General features: G+C 41.6%; 1 protein-coding gene across 1 annotated transcript in view; it reads left to right on the forward strand.

Moving 5' to 3' along the window:
- LOC128936445 (neurexin-3-like) overlaps positions 1 to 17,389 on the forward strand; it is a 121,293-nt gene that overhangs the window by 75,279 nt on the left and 28,625 nt on the right. The window contains exon 3 of the mRNA XM_054275380.1: positions 8,224 to 8,241. Coding sequence (XP_054131355.1) covers positions 8,224 to 8,241 — 18 coding nt within the window. The remainder of the gene's footprint in view (positions 1 to 8,223; positions 8,242 to 17,389) is intronic.

Here is a 17,389-nt window from a genome sequence, read left to right on the forward strand (position 1 = left end):
GGTGATTTTTGCTGTTTGCATGGAACATTGAAGGACAAATGGTGTGCTCGTGGAGGAGGCAGTGTGGTGTGTGTGCCTAACCTGGGCACATGCCATCAGGAATGTCCTTGTTGTTCTGTAACATACTTTGTTCTCTGCACACAGGGGCTATAGCTTGTTCTTGGCCCAAGCATTTCAAGTGATTTTAAGGCACATAAATGCTCTTTATAGGACTGCAGGCATGATGCTGCTAAGAGAAAGAAGGGGCCTGGATCTGCACCAGCCTCTGGTGAGGTACAAGGACTCCTGGAGCAGTAGGGTGATCTTAGTCTGATTTGTCCAAACACAGCCTGCATTTCTTACTCATAAATTTGTCAGTTCGTGCTTCTGATGAGAATAATAACTTTGTTCTCATTGGAGTTTTGGTCATATTGGTACTTAGCAGAGGGAAGGACTTTTGATGGATTTAGACCTGTGCTAAAATATACTAGTTATGCAAATGGCCTGGTACAACTAACTTCAGGATAAACATCAAAACTGGTGTTGGTGTACGTAACATTGGTGCCTTTTCACGACAGGTGAAGTACAGCTGCCATCTGCAGAGGATGTTGATAGGCCAACACTTTTCAATTTAGAAAAGAAGTGGCTAAAGCAGGAGGTGAAGGTCGATATTTATAATCAGGAATGCTGTGGTGATGCTGAATACAAAGTACTTATTCGTGTATTTTATAAGGCAACAGTTTGGAGATGCCCAGTTGCAGGTTTTAAATAAAGAAAGAAAACCAGTTTCACATGTTTCAGAATAGACCTGACAAGTTCAAGGAGGGAGAAGTCCATCAAGGAATGATCAGCATTTCGATCATGATGCAACCTCCACCAGTCTCATTGCTGGAAGCTGTTGATAATGGCACTGTGGTTTTTCTTGGTCCCTTTGACTCTTTGCTGAGTACCTGAGCATTGCTGCTGTCAGAGGCTTGACTTTGGTGTCTGCCCTGCTCCATTAGTGAAGCTGCTGGCTTAGGATGCCTGGCAGTTGTTACTGATGGGATTGTCTGGGTAGAGTGTCTTTTGAATTAGAATAATAAAATCATAGAAAATGGAATTGAAAAAGGTCACAAGGGCCAACTACTCTTTCCAAGACAAGATCAGGTGAATCTGAAAAATTAATGAGAAATACTTGTCTAGTCTTCAATGCTTGGCAATTTCTTAATAGTCTTCAATGCTTTTGGCAAGCTCTCAGTGGCCAAAATAGTCCAGACCCTCACTACCCTGTTCCTACCAAATTTCTCTGACATGAAGCCAAAACTTCTCTTTCATCATCATAAGTTTCTTCTCATTCTCTGTGTGGTGAATATGAAGGACATTTTTTCTGCTTGCATCTGCCCTTCAGAATTTATATAGTTATGTATCTTTGTGTTCCTCACAAGACTGAGAACATAACTGGCTGGATGTAGATGCATGAGAGTGTTAAATAGCAGGGAGCAAATCCTCTATTTTGTCCAGTGTCCAAACACCTAGGATGAAACATAGAGAAGTTTCATCCTGGAGTGCTTGGGCACTAGGCAGCTTAAGTAAAGATCAACAGATTGTTTGGAGGGCACTGAGTAATTAAATTCCAGTTGGATTTTTGCTAGTAGTGGTCTACTATTGACTTTCCCCCAGCAATGTAGCCTGAGCCCTGAGGAACGTATGTGAGCATATTTGTTAGGATGTGTGGGAGAGGATGGTACTGTCACTGAAAGCTGTGAAATCAGCAAGCAACTTTTTCTAAGAATAGTAATGATACAGAGTTAATTAGAGGGATTATTAGGAATTTGTTTTTCAATATTTTTTTTCTTACTGGAGCCAAGCAACTCTGTGCATTGGTTGCTGAAAGCAGCAAGCATACTTAATCAATCCATACCATGTTGGTATGAAAACCCTTTTCTATATGGCCACATAACAGTAGCAAAGCCATAGTAGTTTGCAAATGTCTCCCCAGCTGGCTTGAGCACACACTCTGCCTGAGTATTTTGGTTCCCTGAGAGGAAAAAGCTTGGCCCTCTAAGGTAAAGGCTCCATTCAAATTTCCTGTGCTTTAGAAGGTGATGTACTTGGACATAGGTCAGCTGAGCTCACATTTGACCCCAAGCAGAGGGGATGGTGCCCACAACATTAACGTGTACAGTATGGAGAAGAGGATTGGCAGCCTCAAATCACTGTAATTCACATAAGATCTGAAACCAGATAACTTTTGAAATCCAATCTCTTCACCTCATTTAAATCATGAGTGCTTTAAAATCACACAGCACTTTTAGTAGAATCAGCGAAGTTTCATTCTGCCTCTTTAAGTAATTCTTGTTGTTCTAATTCTGACATGCTAAACTGCTGTATGGTGTTCCTATAAGCTGTTAAACATCTGTCTCTTTCACTTCAGAGCTGGCTGCTTTTCAGTACTGGATGAATGAGTCCTATATTCACAGCTAATAAGTGCTTTGGGATCCCAAGTATTAGCTGTGCAAAGGCACAGTACCACAAATGTATGCAATTCTATGCAATGTATCAAGTGAATACTATTCCCAAGAGGCTGGCAGCCTAAGAGATCCCACAGGACAAAGAACACAGAGAAATGTAATTGATTGTAATGAACTTGTTTGTGTATGTGTCACCACTTATCTCTACTGAATAAAATCAGAAGTGTTCAACACTCCATTAACACAAATTACAGGGTCCTATTCTTCTGGAGTGAGACAATAAGGCCTACACCTGCTAGTACTGTGAAGTTCTTCCTGATCCCAGTGTGTTGCTCAGTGACAGACATCACAGGCTGGAGTGGTCTTGGATTTGTTTCAGTATCCTAAACATTTAGCAACTTAAATATTTAGAGAATTAATCCCATGAAAGGACACCAAGGAAGCATCCTACTACCAGTGTAAAACAAAAGATGTTAAGCAAATATGAAGGAAGAAAATCATGACACTCTTAAAGTGATTTTCAAGTCCTTTATGGATTCAATGGAGCCAAGATTTTAGCTTTTGTTAACCATAAATACAACAGTCTTCAAAGTGTCTGTGTCCAGTGTGAGCACTGTATCCAGGGATGTGCTAATGCTTGAATCTGATCTCATTACTGAGCCCATCTTTCCCAAGCAGATTTTGATTATAAGGTGTTTATACAATGGAGATGCTATTTGTTTTGGAGTTGCTGTAACCCTCCCTGATAGTTTTGAGCCACTGTGTACCAAAGAGGAAGAAGAAGATTCTGAAGTAGGACCATCTGTGCCTTAGCAGACCAAGTTAGGATAGAATGAGACCAAATGAGACTTGCCAAATCAGCGTGTGAAATTAACACTTTGTTTGATGAAGTATCAAATTAGTGAGGAATTTGCTTTCGCCAGTTTGAGGTGTTTCCAGCTGAATCAAAATGCAACTTTTCATATTGTTAAAATGTTCCATCAGAGCTCACTTAGGCGGTAATCACCCAGTTCTGAGTTACTGGGTGACATCTCTTATTACCACACTTCAGGAGTTCAGGCTGGCTCATCACACATCTTTTGAATCATTTCACTGACTGCCATAGATGCATCACTCTATGGTCTGAATGGTTTATGTATATATGTATAGATACACCCACACACAGATATATATATATATACATACATATATATATATGTGTGTGTATATGTATGTATATATATATAATATGTCAAATTAAGTGCCTGAGTTCTCAACCAGTCATGCTTCTGTCAGTGAGATCCTACCCATACCCATTTCTGTATTTGCAGAATGATAAGAGCCAAATCTAACTTTAGAAAAGCTGTTTTAGGTGTCAATATCTGAATAATCTTCAGAGTATGGTAATTTTTGTGTATAAAGCTGGATTTCCTCTCATTTGGGAGTGGGTCTCCTATGACAAAAAATACCTCTTAAGTTTTACGGCTTTTGCCTTCCTCCTCTCTCCAGTTTCTGCCTGCTCCCCAGTCCTCTCTGTACACTGCTGTTCAGAGTGAGAGTAATAGGAGAATGCTGAAGCAATGCTGGAGAACTTTAGTGCCATTCACTTCTAGGTGCTTATTTCCACTTAACCTAGGATGCCTCTGCCTGCCAGGTTGTTTGTGACTGGTGAATTCAGTCAGTAGCTCACAGTTCAGCTGCCAGAAGACAGGTGTCCACAGCACATCAAAGCAGGGGGCAAGATTGAATGGATTTCAGAGATGGAAGTGAAAGTAGGTCTCTTCAAGTCAGGGTGATCAGTATTGGTAGGGCTTGTGCCTTCAGAAAGTTTGTATTGTCCTTGTCTTCCAGCTGGAGAGAGAAGTGTGCAGTCATGATGCCTTCCCTTTTTTGCTAACCATAAAATGTTAGAGTGAAAAATACCTCAGATGTTTCCTGTACAGGTGTGGAAATGATCTGAGCTATAATAACATTTGCTTTGTTCCCCCTGCTCCCCTTCATCCTCCACCCCACCCAGATAGATGGCTGGGGCTGCACCAGACAAAGGCAGCAGTCCTGCTGATCCCTCTTTCAACACAGCTATTATCATCAAAGAACAAAAGCAAACACTGCTGGCTTGTGGCTCAGCCCTTTACAAAGGAGCAATAAATGGACTCCTGTGTATAGGATAAAGCAAGCTCTGCCTTGTCTTACGTGGAGAGGCAGACCTTTCGGTGTTTGCACTGCTCTGAGCTGAAGGAAGTGGAGAAACCTCCATCTACAGTCCCATGGTCGCTGAATTTTTTTGTTGGCCATGAGTTCTGCATGCTCCCTCTTTCATTGGAATGCTCTGCCTCCTCAGTGCCTGTGGCAGGGAGGACATCTGTGTAGGTGCAGGAAGGTAGTGCTAATGGAAGAGGGAGAGAATGGGGACATGTTTCAAACAGTCCTATTGTAAACAAAACAGAAAAACATCAAGAGAATTTGAAAGAATATCTCAGATGATAGGGTCTGAAGGGGAGTCATCTCAGGTCCCCAAATCTGGTCACACTAGCTATATGCCATCTGTCATTTACCTTTCCTGAGGCATTAGATGCCTCCTAATTGTACAGCCACCAGCCATAAGGTATCATCGGTCCCTTTTGTCAATATACGCATCCACAGTTTTAATTGTGAACCAAAGTGGAGCAACATTTCACACTGCACAAGTGTGGTGGTGTTTCCTATGGGGACTTCTATTTAATGTTAAAAAATGTTTTTTTCCACTCAGGTGAAAAAAATTGATTGGGCACTGGAACAGGCTCCGCAGGGAAGTGGTCACAACACCAAGCCTGACAGAGCTGAAGGAGCATTTGGACAAAGCTCTCAGGCACATGGTGTGGTTCTTGGGCATGGTGCTGTGCAGGGCCAGGAATTGGACCTGATGATCCCTGTGGGTCACTTCTAACCCAGAGTATTTTGTGCTTTGTGAGTCTGTGACTTGCATGGCAGTTTCACTTGTATGCCACAGTGGTATTTATTGTAGGGTCTTTTGTGATAACTGACTGGCTCTGTGTAATTTTTTTTGTCTTTGCAAAGAAAGCAGTGCTTTCTCTTGTTGTTTAAAACTAAAAAGCAAGTAGTTTCACCATTTGGAAATCAGCATTTGCCAGCAGATACCACATGGGGGGGTGTCTGCAATACAAGAAATTCCTTCTGCATTTAGTGTGGAAAGTAAGACTGATAACCCGGGCTGCCATGTAGGTAAGTACTGTGGAGGTGTCACAGAGATGCAAACAGTGACTTCAGTGGTGCAACTAGTGTATACAGAAATATTTTTGGGTGGAAACTTTACAAAAAAAGGTACAGCAAAAAAACCCTAAGAGTTAAATCAGTCAGGTTGGGGCATGCCTGCTCTTAGGGACATTGGCACAGAAAAAAGACAGGTAAAAAGAAATCCCCTTGCTGTTACTTGCCATTGAGTAACTAAATTTTAGAGATGCTTATGTTAGCTTTTAGCACTTCATCATTTCCCTGGTTAACACCTTCATGACCCGTTTAATTCTCACACAGTTAAGTAAATATTATTTCAAGCAGTGTATCAGTTACAGCCCACTGCCTCTTCTCTTACTTGCTTAGTGTGTTTATCCCTTGCTAACCCGTGGTCAGCTCTTTCCTTTGCCCTTTCTATCTGCTGATATTTTTTATTTCCCAACCACCCCCTAGATTTCCTGCTGGAGCACAGACACCCTGGTGAGGCTGCCTGCTGTTCCAGGCCCCCAAGGGTACCCTGGGCTGCAGCAGTGCCTGCTCCATGGTCAGGTGTGCAGGGAGGCTCAGGGGACAACATGGGTCAAGGACTTTTTACCTGCTTAGGATACCATTTAAAGTGGATGCTGGATTATCAGAAACATTTGCAGTATCTTATGGTAATCACTTCTACCTCTTTTGGGATATGTGATCATCTCTAACTGCCACTGGTATTTCCCCAAGCAGCACATCAACTTAAGACTGCTCCTAGCAGTGGACTTGTAAATTCTTTGTCATCATGTTCACATCCTGGAGTGGTGTTTAAGGGTCTCCTCCTTCCTTCTGCCCCTGCTATCACCTTCTTTTGCTTTCCATCCTCTGTGCATGCATTGCTACCTGACACTTGTTTTCTTTTCCTACCTAAAAGTAATTGCTTTCAGGTAAACTTTGAGTGCTTAGTGTCCTTCTAGGCCTGCCTGGACACTGGTTCTTAGATGCAATTATGGGCTAAAAGAGGAAAGGCAGCAAATAATCCACATCAGATCTGCCATATATGTTTAGTAAAAGCTATGGAATTTAAATAAATTGATGCAACAGTGCCTCCCCTCTTTGTGCATTGTTTTATTTGGATTGTTACCTCCTTGGGAAAGGACAGCTTGATATATGTATGATGCTATACAGAGACTTTTCCTCAAATGGTTTTGGAGCCATTAAAAAGTGATAAGCAGGAAGCAGCATGCAAGGGAATCACTCACCACTGAATGGCAAAGTGTCTCAGGAGAACAAGTGGCACCAGTTTCACAGGAACACAGTGGATTTTGACAGGAAGGTGGAATACTGATGGAAATTGGAGGGCGCACTGGGAGAAGGAGAATGTAGCCTTAGACCTTGGTGTGAAGCCAGTGCACTCAGTATGTCATGCTCCTGGATTTGTGGCAGAAGTAGTCTGGGATCTGCAGTCCAAATCATTACTGTATTTCTTTGAAGCCTTACTGCAAAGGTGATAACTCCACTAGCCCAACTCCTGGACAAGGGTACAAGCTTCCAGGGGAGAATGTCATCCATGGACTTCTATGGACCTGGCCTCTTTGTTTCCACAAGCAATTTTTTTTTTTTTTGAGGGTTTTCTTGTAAGGAAGAAATCAATCTAATCCTATGAGATTTCATGGGATCCTCCCTCTTGGTATTATGATAAGTGTGGCTTATTCAGAGGAAGACTAAACTTGGGATGCTAAAAAAGTTATGAGAAGCATTTGGTTAAAGTACTTTCTTTGGGATTGGTGGGCTCTGCCCAAAACAGACAGTACATTCAAATATATGCCTTCCCTGTTATCAATGCTAGGAATTACAGAGTCTTGCTCCTCCCTTTTTAAATTACTTATTTTGTAATTTATGTGATTGATTCTGAAAAGTGGTCTTATACCACAGAGAGAAAAAGTACCAAGTGACACTTTTTCTGAATTTAGCATCTTGAGAAAGACAATATGTGCAGAGCTCTGGCACACTTCCTTCTCCCCCACCTCTACTACTGTCTGCAGTGAAGGATGTTTTTTGGAAGATGGTGGGCAGAAAGAATGAAAAGGAATGGACTCTCTTCTAAACTTTGGGACGATGTTGTATGTCTTACACCTGGTCATAAATTCACATGGCCCCTTATAAAAGGGGAGCAGGTTATTTCTGTTTTTCTGGAAACTTGCTTGAATTTATGTGCTATAGAAGCCTTCTGCAGGCAGGTTGGTTTTTGTTTCTCTCTTTTGCATTTGTGTGTGTGAAAAACATAGAATATTTTAATTAATATTCTTGCAGGAACTGATGTGGCTTGGTTCTATCTGATTCCAGGAACTCTCTCTCCGGACAGATATGATGCTGGATTCACTTTTACATGCACAGTGGAGAGGGAGCCAGTGCCTCCTCCCTTGCATGGCGGCGTGCTTGGATGCAGATGGGTGGCCTTCAAAAAAACCTAATTACTTCTGGTTTTGCATGAAATTGATTTCCATGCAAGGATGCTGAGTTGCTGTGTGCATCTCTAATGGCTTTTTTTCTCTTCTCTTTCTTTCTCTTTCTTTTCTCCCTTCTGCTTGCCATGAACACACCTCGACAGATGTCAATCATATTCCAGGTAAGTGTTACTTTTGCTGAGCTGAAAGGCTGTTCCTCAAGGAGTGGTGGTAAGTTACCAAGGCAGGTCTCATCCTGCTTCCTGCTGGACATCACAAGGTCTGGACTGCACAGGCTTTGCTGAAAGAAGGCCTTCATCATAGCAAAGGCCACAAACTTCCCTCTTCAGAGACTACATTGTGTTGGTCAGTTAAAGGGATGCTTTCTTAATGAAATTACATTGAGAATTGTTGCTTGTATTACTAGTTGAACCTGGCATTGAAAACTGCATTATATACAACTTATTTCTGATACATCTCTGTGTAGTCTGGCATAAAAATCTAGTTTAGTCATTTTCTTTCTCCTACTGCAGTCTACTCCATTTGCTGCTCCCACTGACAACGTTGAATTTCAGTTCTACTAACAAAAGGGGTTTTTGTTGTTGTTTTATTTTACATTTTTATAAACCAGTGAGTATATTTCTGGCTGAATCTGAATGTGTGATCTTATTTAGATATCAAAATTTTATTCCCACTAAAGCACAAATGATTTAAAAGGAAAAATGAATGAGTGTTTCACATGCTTGTTTATATGCGCAGTTCTCCCACAACAGCATATGTTACCACAGAGAACTCCAAACCTCCCTCCTCAGATTGCTGCTCATTGTTGAGAGGATCAGGGTCCCCCAACTTCAGCTACAAGTGTTAGGTGGAGTAGGCTACTTTACTCTAGTCCACATTTTGTTGCCAATGAAACTTTAGAAATGAATTTTTTCTTCACACTTGGGCAGTTCCACCTCTTTATCATTATGTTAAATGGAAATGAGAGCCCAAGAAAGCACCTTTCATTGCCCTGACTGGAATGGGATAGTGGGAAAGTCAAAGTTCTTTTACTTCTCAGCTTCTTGCATAACTTTTGCTAAACCTAACCTGGAATGAGTTATCTGGATCTGGAATGTGTTCTCTGTTCAATTTGCTCATTTTCTACACTTGGATAATCAGATCTTGTGCATCATTTCAGAGAGATGCAGGGAGGGCCTGTCACTTGGGTATTTTCCTGGCATATTTAGCCTTTTGGCTTCTCTCATCAGCCACCTTTTTGTTCTGCTGAGACTTTCTGCATTCTGTGTGCATCTCACCCAACAGCAGGGGCAACAGAAGTGGCCGAATGGCAAATGTCACCTGGCACCCTTTGGAAAGAAAGGCTCTGTTAACTTTGATGTGCAATCTTTTCAGTTATCTATGAGGCTGAAACTGTACCAGCTCTGCCCCAGTCTGAGGTGTGCAGGAACTCCTGTTTCCTCTTGTCTGGGCAGGATCTGACAGGACACACACCAAAGGTTTCGGGTTACAATTCTCTCCACAGCATCCTGAAGATGTTGATGTGTGTGGCAGAGGAGGATGAGTGAGTTGGGAAAACCTGGCCTTGCTATGCTCTACCAGTAGGACACATGATATTATGCCAGTAATGAGCATATAATAATAATATATATCAATTAATATCAGGGACATCTCCCGGTGTACAGGAGCTGAGAGCATCACTGGTAGGAGCCCAAGCAGAGGTGGCACATTCAGTACAGGACTGTCCTGCTGTTAGTGTGGGCACCATGGAGCAGTCCATCCTTCTGCTCTATGACTGTGCTCTTCTGCCCTATTGCCCTGTAGTCTCATGATTTATATGCTTGGATGTGCATTTTTTGTTCTTGCCATTGCTCATACACATGTTGTTGTTTTCAGGACTGGTATGTGCTTTCTCATGTGGCATTTTAGTCACACGTGTATTTCTAGTGACATATGAATGCTTTTTCATGTGTTCTGTCAATCATCTGTATATTTTCACTCTGACAATTACCCATACCTCATTACAAGGCTCTGTCACTGTTCACTCCCGGGCAGTCTCATATCTCTGCTCCTCTCACCCTCGGTGGGGCACAGCACTGCTGTGGGATTGTGCAGTGACATGGACCTCCAGGGGGGCTTGGCTCTGCACTTCTCCTCTGCCAAGCTATGCAGACACTTTCTACCTATTTGGCCATCCAGCTATCTATATTGCAAGGACAGAGCCTCAGGCCCCTATCAAAATGGTTACTTTAACCATCTACTCTTTGAAAGACAAATTAGGGATTTTATGTGCTTGTGGTAACTACCCACAGGCAGCAGAAGGGCTGTAAAGAGCCCATTGATTAAATAAGTACTCATTATTGTTGAATAGACTGGTTCGAACTAATTCCCCACTAAGAGGAGGTAGCTGTGAATAGGCTGGGGCTGGCAGCAGTGGGCACCACAGGGTTCTGCTAGGTGCAGTTGCTCCAAGGTGCAAAGAGGTTGTTTATTTTTAAAGTAAACAGAAATGTGTACCATAAGCCTTTCCTGACTGTGAAGTCTCTGCTTGTGCAGAGGGACACTCCAGCAACAGGGGCTCATTGCCATATTCTTCTCAAGAGCCAACTTGATCCCATCTGGCTTATTTCACATATAAAAGAAGTTTGTCAGATGTCAGCCCACCTTTCCTGCAAGTGTAATAAAACACCACCACCACGTTTTGAACAGTGCCACAGAGTTGGGATTGTTGCTGTCTGCACTCGGCTGGGTCACTGACTCGCTGTGTCGTGTAGAGGAGAATTAGCTTCTTTCAGTACTTCAGTTTTCCCTTTGGGGTTATAGCTACAGCCTCACCTCTCGTTCACAACCTGGTATGACTGCTGGGGCTGAATATTGTGGGGTTTAAGAGCCTTAGTACAGAGGTTAAGTGCCTGGCTGGGAAGTGGCATGCAGCACAGACCAGAATGAATGCCTCTGTCACTTTTGCACAGTATCTGCTTCTTTCTTTGCACCTTCTATTCTTTACCAGTGGTATAGATTCTGAAAGATATGTACTTGGAAAAAGGCCAATAGATCAAAGAGAAAGTTATATGCTCCTGTCTCTCCCTCGCTCTCTTTTTTTTTCTAATTTTTTTTTTTATTTTTTAGTGGAAGGATATATGCAGGAGACAGAACTAAATATGGTTCCTTGATATTATGGAGGCTGTTACTGATGCCTAGGTAGGGTGGTGTCAGAGTTTAAACAGTGCTTTTCCTATTCATATCATGCTTATTCCTATTGCAGGAGAGATTTTTAAATGCTTATGGGGAGGAGGCTAAGAGATTAAGTTCTGGACATTTGGCTGTCATGATTTTACTGCTGACTAGTGTTTGCATATAACTGAAAGGACAAAGTCAAGCAGACATTACCTAGGTAGTTCCCAGAGGAAAAATTAGTCCTGTTTACCTGAACAAATCCTTCATAAAGACACAGAGATCATTGAAAGCATAAGCATATTCGCACATTTTTGATCCAGGTCTTTAATCTTTCAAAAGCCATCTTTACATGCTTCTTTCCCTTCTTCATCTCAGGTCTGCTGTTCTAGTTGGTCTCCCTTATTCCATGTCAAAGGGTCATGTAAGCAGTACCTGTATGCTGGCTTCTGCTTCCTTAAAGAAGAACTCTGTTTTTGGGCCATGAAAATGATGAATTTCAGCCCATCTGAAGCTTCCTGTCTGAAAAAGGTACTAGGTCAGAGTCAGAATCCATCTGTGCCATACTGTCAGTGCCACTCATTAGGAGTTTGAAGCCAGTATATATGAGCTTAGGTTCTTCATAGGTGTCACCATTATTTTCAGACTTTCACGTCATTTGCACAGGTACTGTCCCCTAATGTGATTTTCTTACACTGGACTGTGAATGTTGTTAGTTGCATGCAAACCCATTTGTAAAAATATGGCAGCAGTAATCACTGGGGTGAGAGCAAGAATTCCTCTATCCTGGAAGTGTCTTTTTATGAAAGTAGATGCTTTGGAGGAAGTTTAAGAAACTGTGATAGCATAAGTCTTGTCTCAATACATTGGTGTTTCCTGGTAATTACTATTTTAAGGACTTCCTGACCTGATGTTGTATTCAGATTATGTTCTACAGTCACTGATGGGCATATTTTTTCTGGATATATCCAGTCTTCGCTTTTCTTAATCCACTTGTATTTTTTAACTCTGCTGTATCCTGTGATAACAAGTCCCATTGTTTATTCATTGAAATGTGGAAAGTACTTTATTTCAGTTGTTTCTACACCTGTTACTTGAGAATTTCATTCAGTGACTTCTATTTCTTTTGTTTCCCACAAATAAAGAAAAAGCTATTCCTGTTCATCTGCTCTGTCTCAATTGGGGTTTTATCTCAATCATATATATTGTCAGAGATATCTTTGCTAAGCTGAAGAATTTTATTCCACGTCTAACAGTTATTTTCCCAACTTTTGCACCTACTTGATCAGGTGCTCTGATTTGCAGTGATGCACATTTTGTGGATTGGATAAAATTCATTCACTCTCAGGTCTTGCACATGCACTCTCACATTCTCTTGTGCATGTGGCCATCCTTGCAAACGCTTGCATGTTTGTTTTCATACACCACCATGTTTTTAGCCCTTCCTATGCAAATACTTACAGGAGAATACTGTTTTTGCTGGGAGTGAGAGAGGATAGTATGTTTTTTTTCACTATTGCTTCCATAGACATTGGAGTAAACAATTTTCTCTTTGGTTTCTGTCTCATGTTCTTATTCCTTTGATCACTCAAAGGAGATGCCATTCACCCTGACTCACTGCCCCTGATAGTGACAAAACCCATCCTGGAATTACATAGCAGAGGGAGCAAAGGGGATGGGAAAGAGGAGCTAGCACAGCTGTTGTGTGTAATTGGATTGGAAGTGGGCCTGCGGCTACAATAACAAACTGCACTCCCGGCTGGGCTCGCTGCTGGGGCCTGAGAGCAGCCCCTTGGCTGTTGTGCGTGTCATGCTTGAACCAAACAGAGCTGACCTCCCCAGCCTGTGCTACTGCTGTGCTGGCTTAGAAGGAAAATGCCCCATGTACAGCAGCAGCCCAGAAATCAGGTTACCCTCTTGGCAGAGCTGACCTGTCTAGCAGGTAAAAGGTCTGAACTAGGCTGCAGAATGATTTTGCTTCTTTATCCATTCTTCACATCTCTTGAGACAAGAGTTTTGCTGCTTCCTCTGAGTCCCATCGTTTGGCTCTGCTGGAATGTCCTCTTTTTTGATACCTGAGGATTCTGATGGAATTTTCCTTGGACTTCTGGTTTTTGAGGACCTCAAGACACCTATTTTATGAAGACCATGTAGAAGACAAAGATCTTGTCAACTCTCTTCCCTAATAGAAAAGGGGACTGCCAACAGAGCTGGGGTATGAGGTTCAGAGTAGAGAAAAACCTATTTCTTAAGCAACTGCTAGTTTTAGGATATTCAGAAAGGAGAGGAAAACAACAGACTCCAGTACTCATCTGGGTGCTCTTCTCTATAGTGGATGTAATTTTATTTCTGGAGGAGTCCCTGGTTTGCATGATTTCTTTCTTCAGCTTTGGCATAAAGGATTTTGTGCATATCCTGGACTAGAGGATTTGATGTCCTATCTCAGCCATACATTGCAGCTGGCCCTGCTGTTGTCGGAATGGGTCATGCAGCCTGACACCCTGAAAAAAAATCCTCTCTGGGCAAACTTGCCCCAGGGGCGATCTGGGTTGCTGCTGCCTGGCAGTCTCTTTTCCCACTCATTAAGAGCTTTTGGGCTAATCATTTGGTAGCATCATTAAAAGGGAAATACTGAGGCTGCCTGCCATAACAGAGCAATTCAGCAGTGCGTGCACACCCACGCACACGTGCACGCCCCCAGATCATGGGCCCAGTAGCACAGGACAAGCTATAATTAACTAGATGAACAAGTCTATCTTCCTTTGTTGCTGCAATCACTTGTCACTCTCAGCTGTGTTTTGTGCTATCCTCACTTTATGTTTTGTAGCTTTATTTTCCATTTTAAGTGCTAAGTAGTAATGGGGTGGGAGCAGGATTCAAACTGTTCCTAAGGTTTCCCATATTTTCTCCTCCACACTGAAAATTGCCCCTAGCAAACCCTTTAAGATGAGGACTGCTGTTTAACTGCATTGCTCTTTCATATCATTGTACTCTGAAGCTACTTTTAAAAATGTCCTTCTGGCTTCCTAAGTATCCAGTGTTAGCCCTTGGTACTTTGTACAATTAGAGCCACTTAATTTTACTATTTTGATATAGAAAGCAGATGGTTTACAATCTTTTAAAAAAAAAGTAGTTTGAAATGTTTCTTTGAAATCAAGGGAGCTTAATTTTAAACTTCAAGAAAATAATACTGATTAGGTAATAGGTTAAAGAAATAGTAAAAAACCTCCCAGACTGAAATAGGAAAAGTCAGTTGTGGCAGGCATAAATCATGGCCAGAGAGCAGAGTTTGGGTCTGTCTGCCCTCAGCAATGGACATATTATTTTAATAACAAACTGATGTTCTGAAGAAACAGACTGCTTTCTCTTCACATTACTGCTGAATGTTCAAAGAAGCTGGGCCTCGAGAGGCTGAGTACAAGCAGATGTTTATCTAAAAAACCTGTCAAGAGTTTTCTTCTGAAGCCATGCGCTTGTCCTTACTGCCACTCATGTTTGAAGTTCAGGAATAGAAAGTCACCATATTCTTGACTTGGACATAAAATTTCTTTACAGGCAGAAAAGCCATTTATTCTGAGGTTTTCCTAAACCTTTTCCAGACTACTTACTACACATCAATTTTGTTGGGCAGCAGTTCTGTCCAGCCAGTAAATTATTATAAAGATGACTAAACTGGTTTAGAAAAAGCATGAAACCCCTTGGCTACTAGAGCTCATGCAGATTTTTATCAGCCTTTTCCAAGTTCTGCTCTGGCTGGCTTTCCTTATAGCTGAGGCTATAATCAAAGTTTCTTGTTGAAAAAATCCAAGATTCAAAGGAAAACATGTTTCACCTGGGTTTAGGTGGAAAATTAGATTTTCTTATAGGATTGTTTTGAAATGGGATGCCTATTGGCACAAACATTCTGATGGTAGAATATGTGAATAATGTGCATTGGGACCTAATGAGTTCATTTGTATCCTGAGCCTGCTGAAAAATTTGCTTGTCTTTTATGACTGCTGCCCAAATAGCATGGTGATAGGTGTCCCCATTGATCTGGAAAAAGCTGGTCTAGTTTGCAGGTCTGAACAATTTGTACAGCTCTTGCATTGGTTTGTTGGATGCCACATTAGTTTCTTACAGTCCAATAGCAAGTGTTACTGCTTTCCACCTCGAGGTGGCTTTGACTTTTATGATTTGAAAATTGTTTTAGTATCCTGTAATGTCTTGAAACTGATGTAAAGGTGAGACAACTATGTCAGTTCACATTTTCCACGTCGATTTTACTCTGACTGATTTGAGGCCTTTGTTACACATGTTGCAAATGTCACAGATTTTATATCTCAGTGGTTGAAGGTTTTGGTTGTTAATGACTTTTACTTGGAGATAAATACACTCATTTTCACTCTTACTTAAAATGCAAGGCAGGAATATTTTCAGATCAGAAAAGCTAATATTTTATTTCATTATTTTATCTAGTAATGAATCTGGAATTCTGTTGGTATTCTTTGTGAAAATAAGGGTCTCTGTCTGTGGATACCGTATGATACAATACTGTTTTTTTGTTCTGTCTCCAAGTGCACCCTCCTTTTTCTTCCTATTTTAAAAAAGGAAAAAAAAATAGCCATTGAGGAGGGGAGGGCATTATTTTTCATTAATCTCCTTACTTTCATGATCGAGTTGGGACTAGAAGATCAAGAGGTACATACAGTACTGGTTCCATGGCTGCTGTGGCATTTCACATCTGTGAAGAAGCAGAAAATGCCAGAATATGTCTTAGGGATACTTTCTTCTACAGGTATTTGAACCAAGGCCAAATTAGGGGCCACAACATTGTGTTTCTTTGGGGATGTGCTCCCTCCTCAGCTCAGGCAGAGGGCTTGTGGGGATGCATCTGGCTGATGGGCCTGACAGACAGGGCACGTGGCATTGGCCTTCTGGGGATAAGGACACAAAGGGGTGTTGACTTTCCTGACCTTTTGAGATTTTTAAGGCTCCTCTGTGGCTGGTGGAGAGAAAATGGATCTTTTTCTGGAGTGATTTATGGTGTTTAATGTAGACTCTTGCTTTGAACCTTCCCTGGGGGTTTCTCTTTGTGTCCAAGTGGACAAACTCCCTGCCATCCCCTGTAGCTGCACCTGTCGTTGCTGGGCCTCTTAGGTGTGACCTTCCTTTCCCACAGTGTACAAGGCCTCAGGATCCCCATGTCCACCTTGGATCTGATGTCCCCTCCCTGTTCAGCCAGCTTCCGCTGTATGTCATACTGACACCTTCTAGCCCTTTCACTTTTTTTGGCATTGGTACAGGGATTCTGTGCATTATGAGTCCCTAACAATTATACTTTTGTCTCCCTGCCTTTTATGGTGACTTTCAAGTGTCCCTTTGATCAGACCTAAGATTTGCCTGTCAAGAATGATGGGGTCAGTAGCCATAAATAGAGACAAAAATTCAACCCACTCTCCTAGCACAGCAAATGATTCACTGAATTATATCTTGTAAATTAAACCAGAAGTGTCCTACAGTATCAAATCTGCTAGGTTTATTTATAGCTAAAAGACCTAAAAGAATCTAAACCTATGTTATGTTTCTGATTATTTTTCTAAATCCACAATAATCTTCAAGAACATTAAGGTATTTGCATTCCTTAGACTGTACAATTATTAATCCCCTTATCTGGCTTGAAGTTCTCTGTGGGTGAACATACTCTTAGGATGATCTGGATTTTAGATTTCTTCAGCCAACGCAAAGGAAAACCATAAAAGAGAAAGGAATAAACAAATTCAAACTCAGCATGCTGCTTGTTGAAAATTCTTATTCTAATAAATTCATTTGACCTCTCAGCCTCCGTGAAATTAAAAAGTCACAGCCCTGTTTGATTAAGAAACTGACTTAAAATATGGGTAGGGGGTGTGTATGTGCATCGAAGGCCCTGCCATATTAAGTGCTATGAGAGGTAGGAGATGTGAGAAGGAATCAAGCTAAGGGAACTTGGTCAGGGAACCAAGTATGAAAGGGGTCCCCTCATGGCTTGAGTGTGTAGGACTTGATTTTTGTTATGTTAGTTCTGTGATGTCTTGTGTCACAAAATTGATTAGTGGGTCACTTCATGCTTAATGTCTTGGGCATGGATATATACACAGAAATACCTAAACAATATTTGTATGAATACAGTACAGT

This window comes from Melozone crissalis, unplaced genomic scaffold (assembly GCF_028551555.1).
Source record: "Melozone crissalis strain CALT ecotype California unplaced genomic scaffold, PUWL_Pcris_2 ptg000018l_1, whole genome shotgun sequence".
NCBI lineage: Eukaryota > Metazoa > Chordata > Aves > Passeriformes > Passerellidae > Melozone > Melozone crissalis.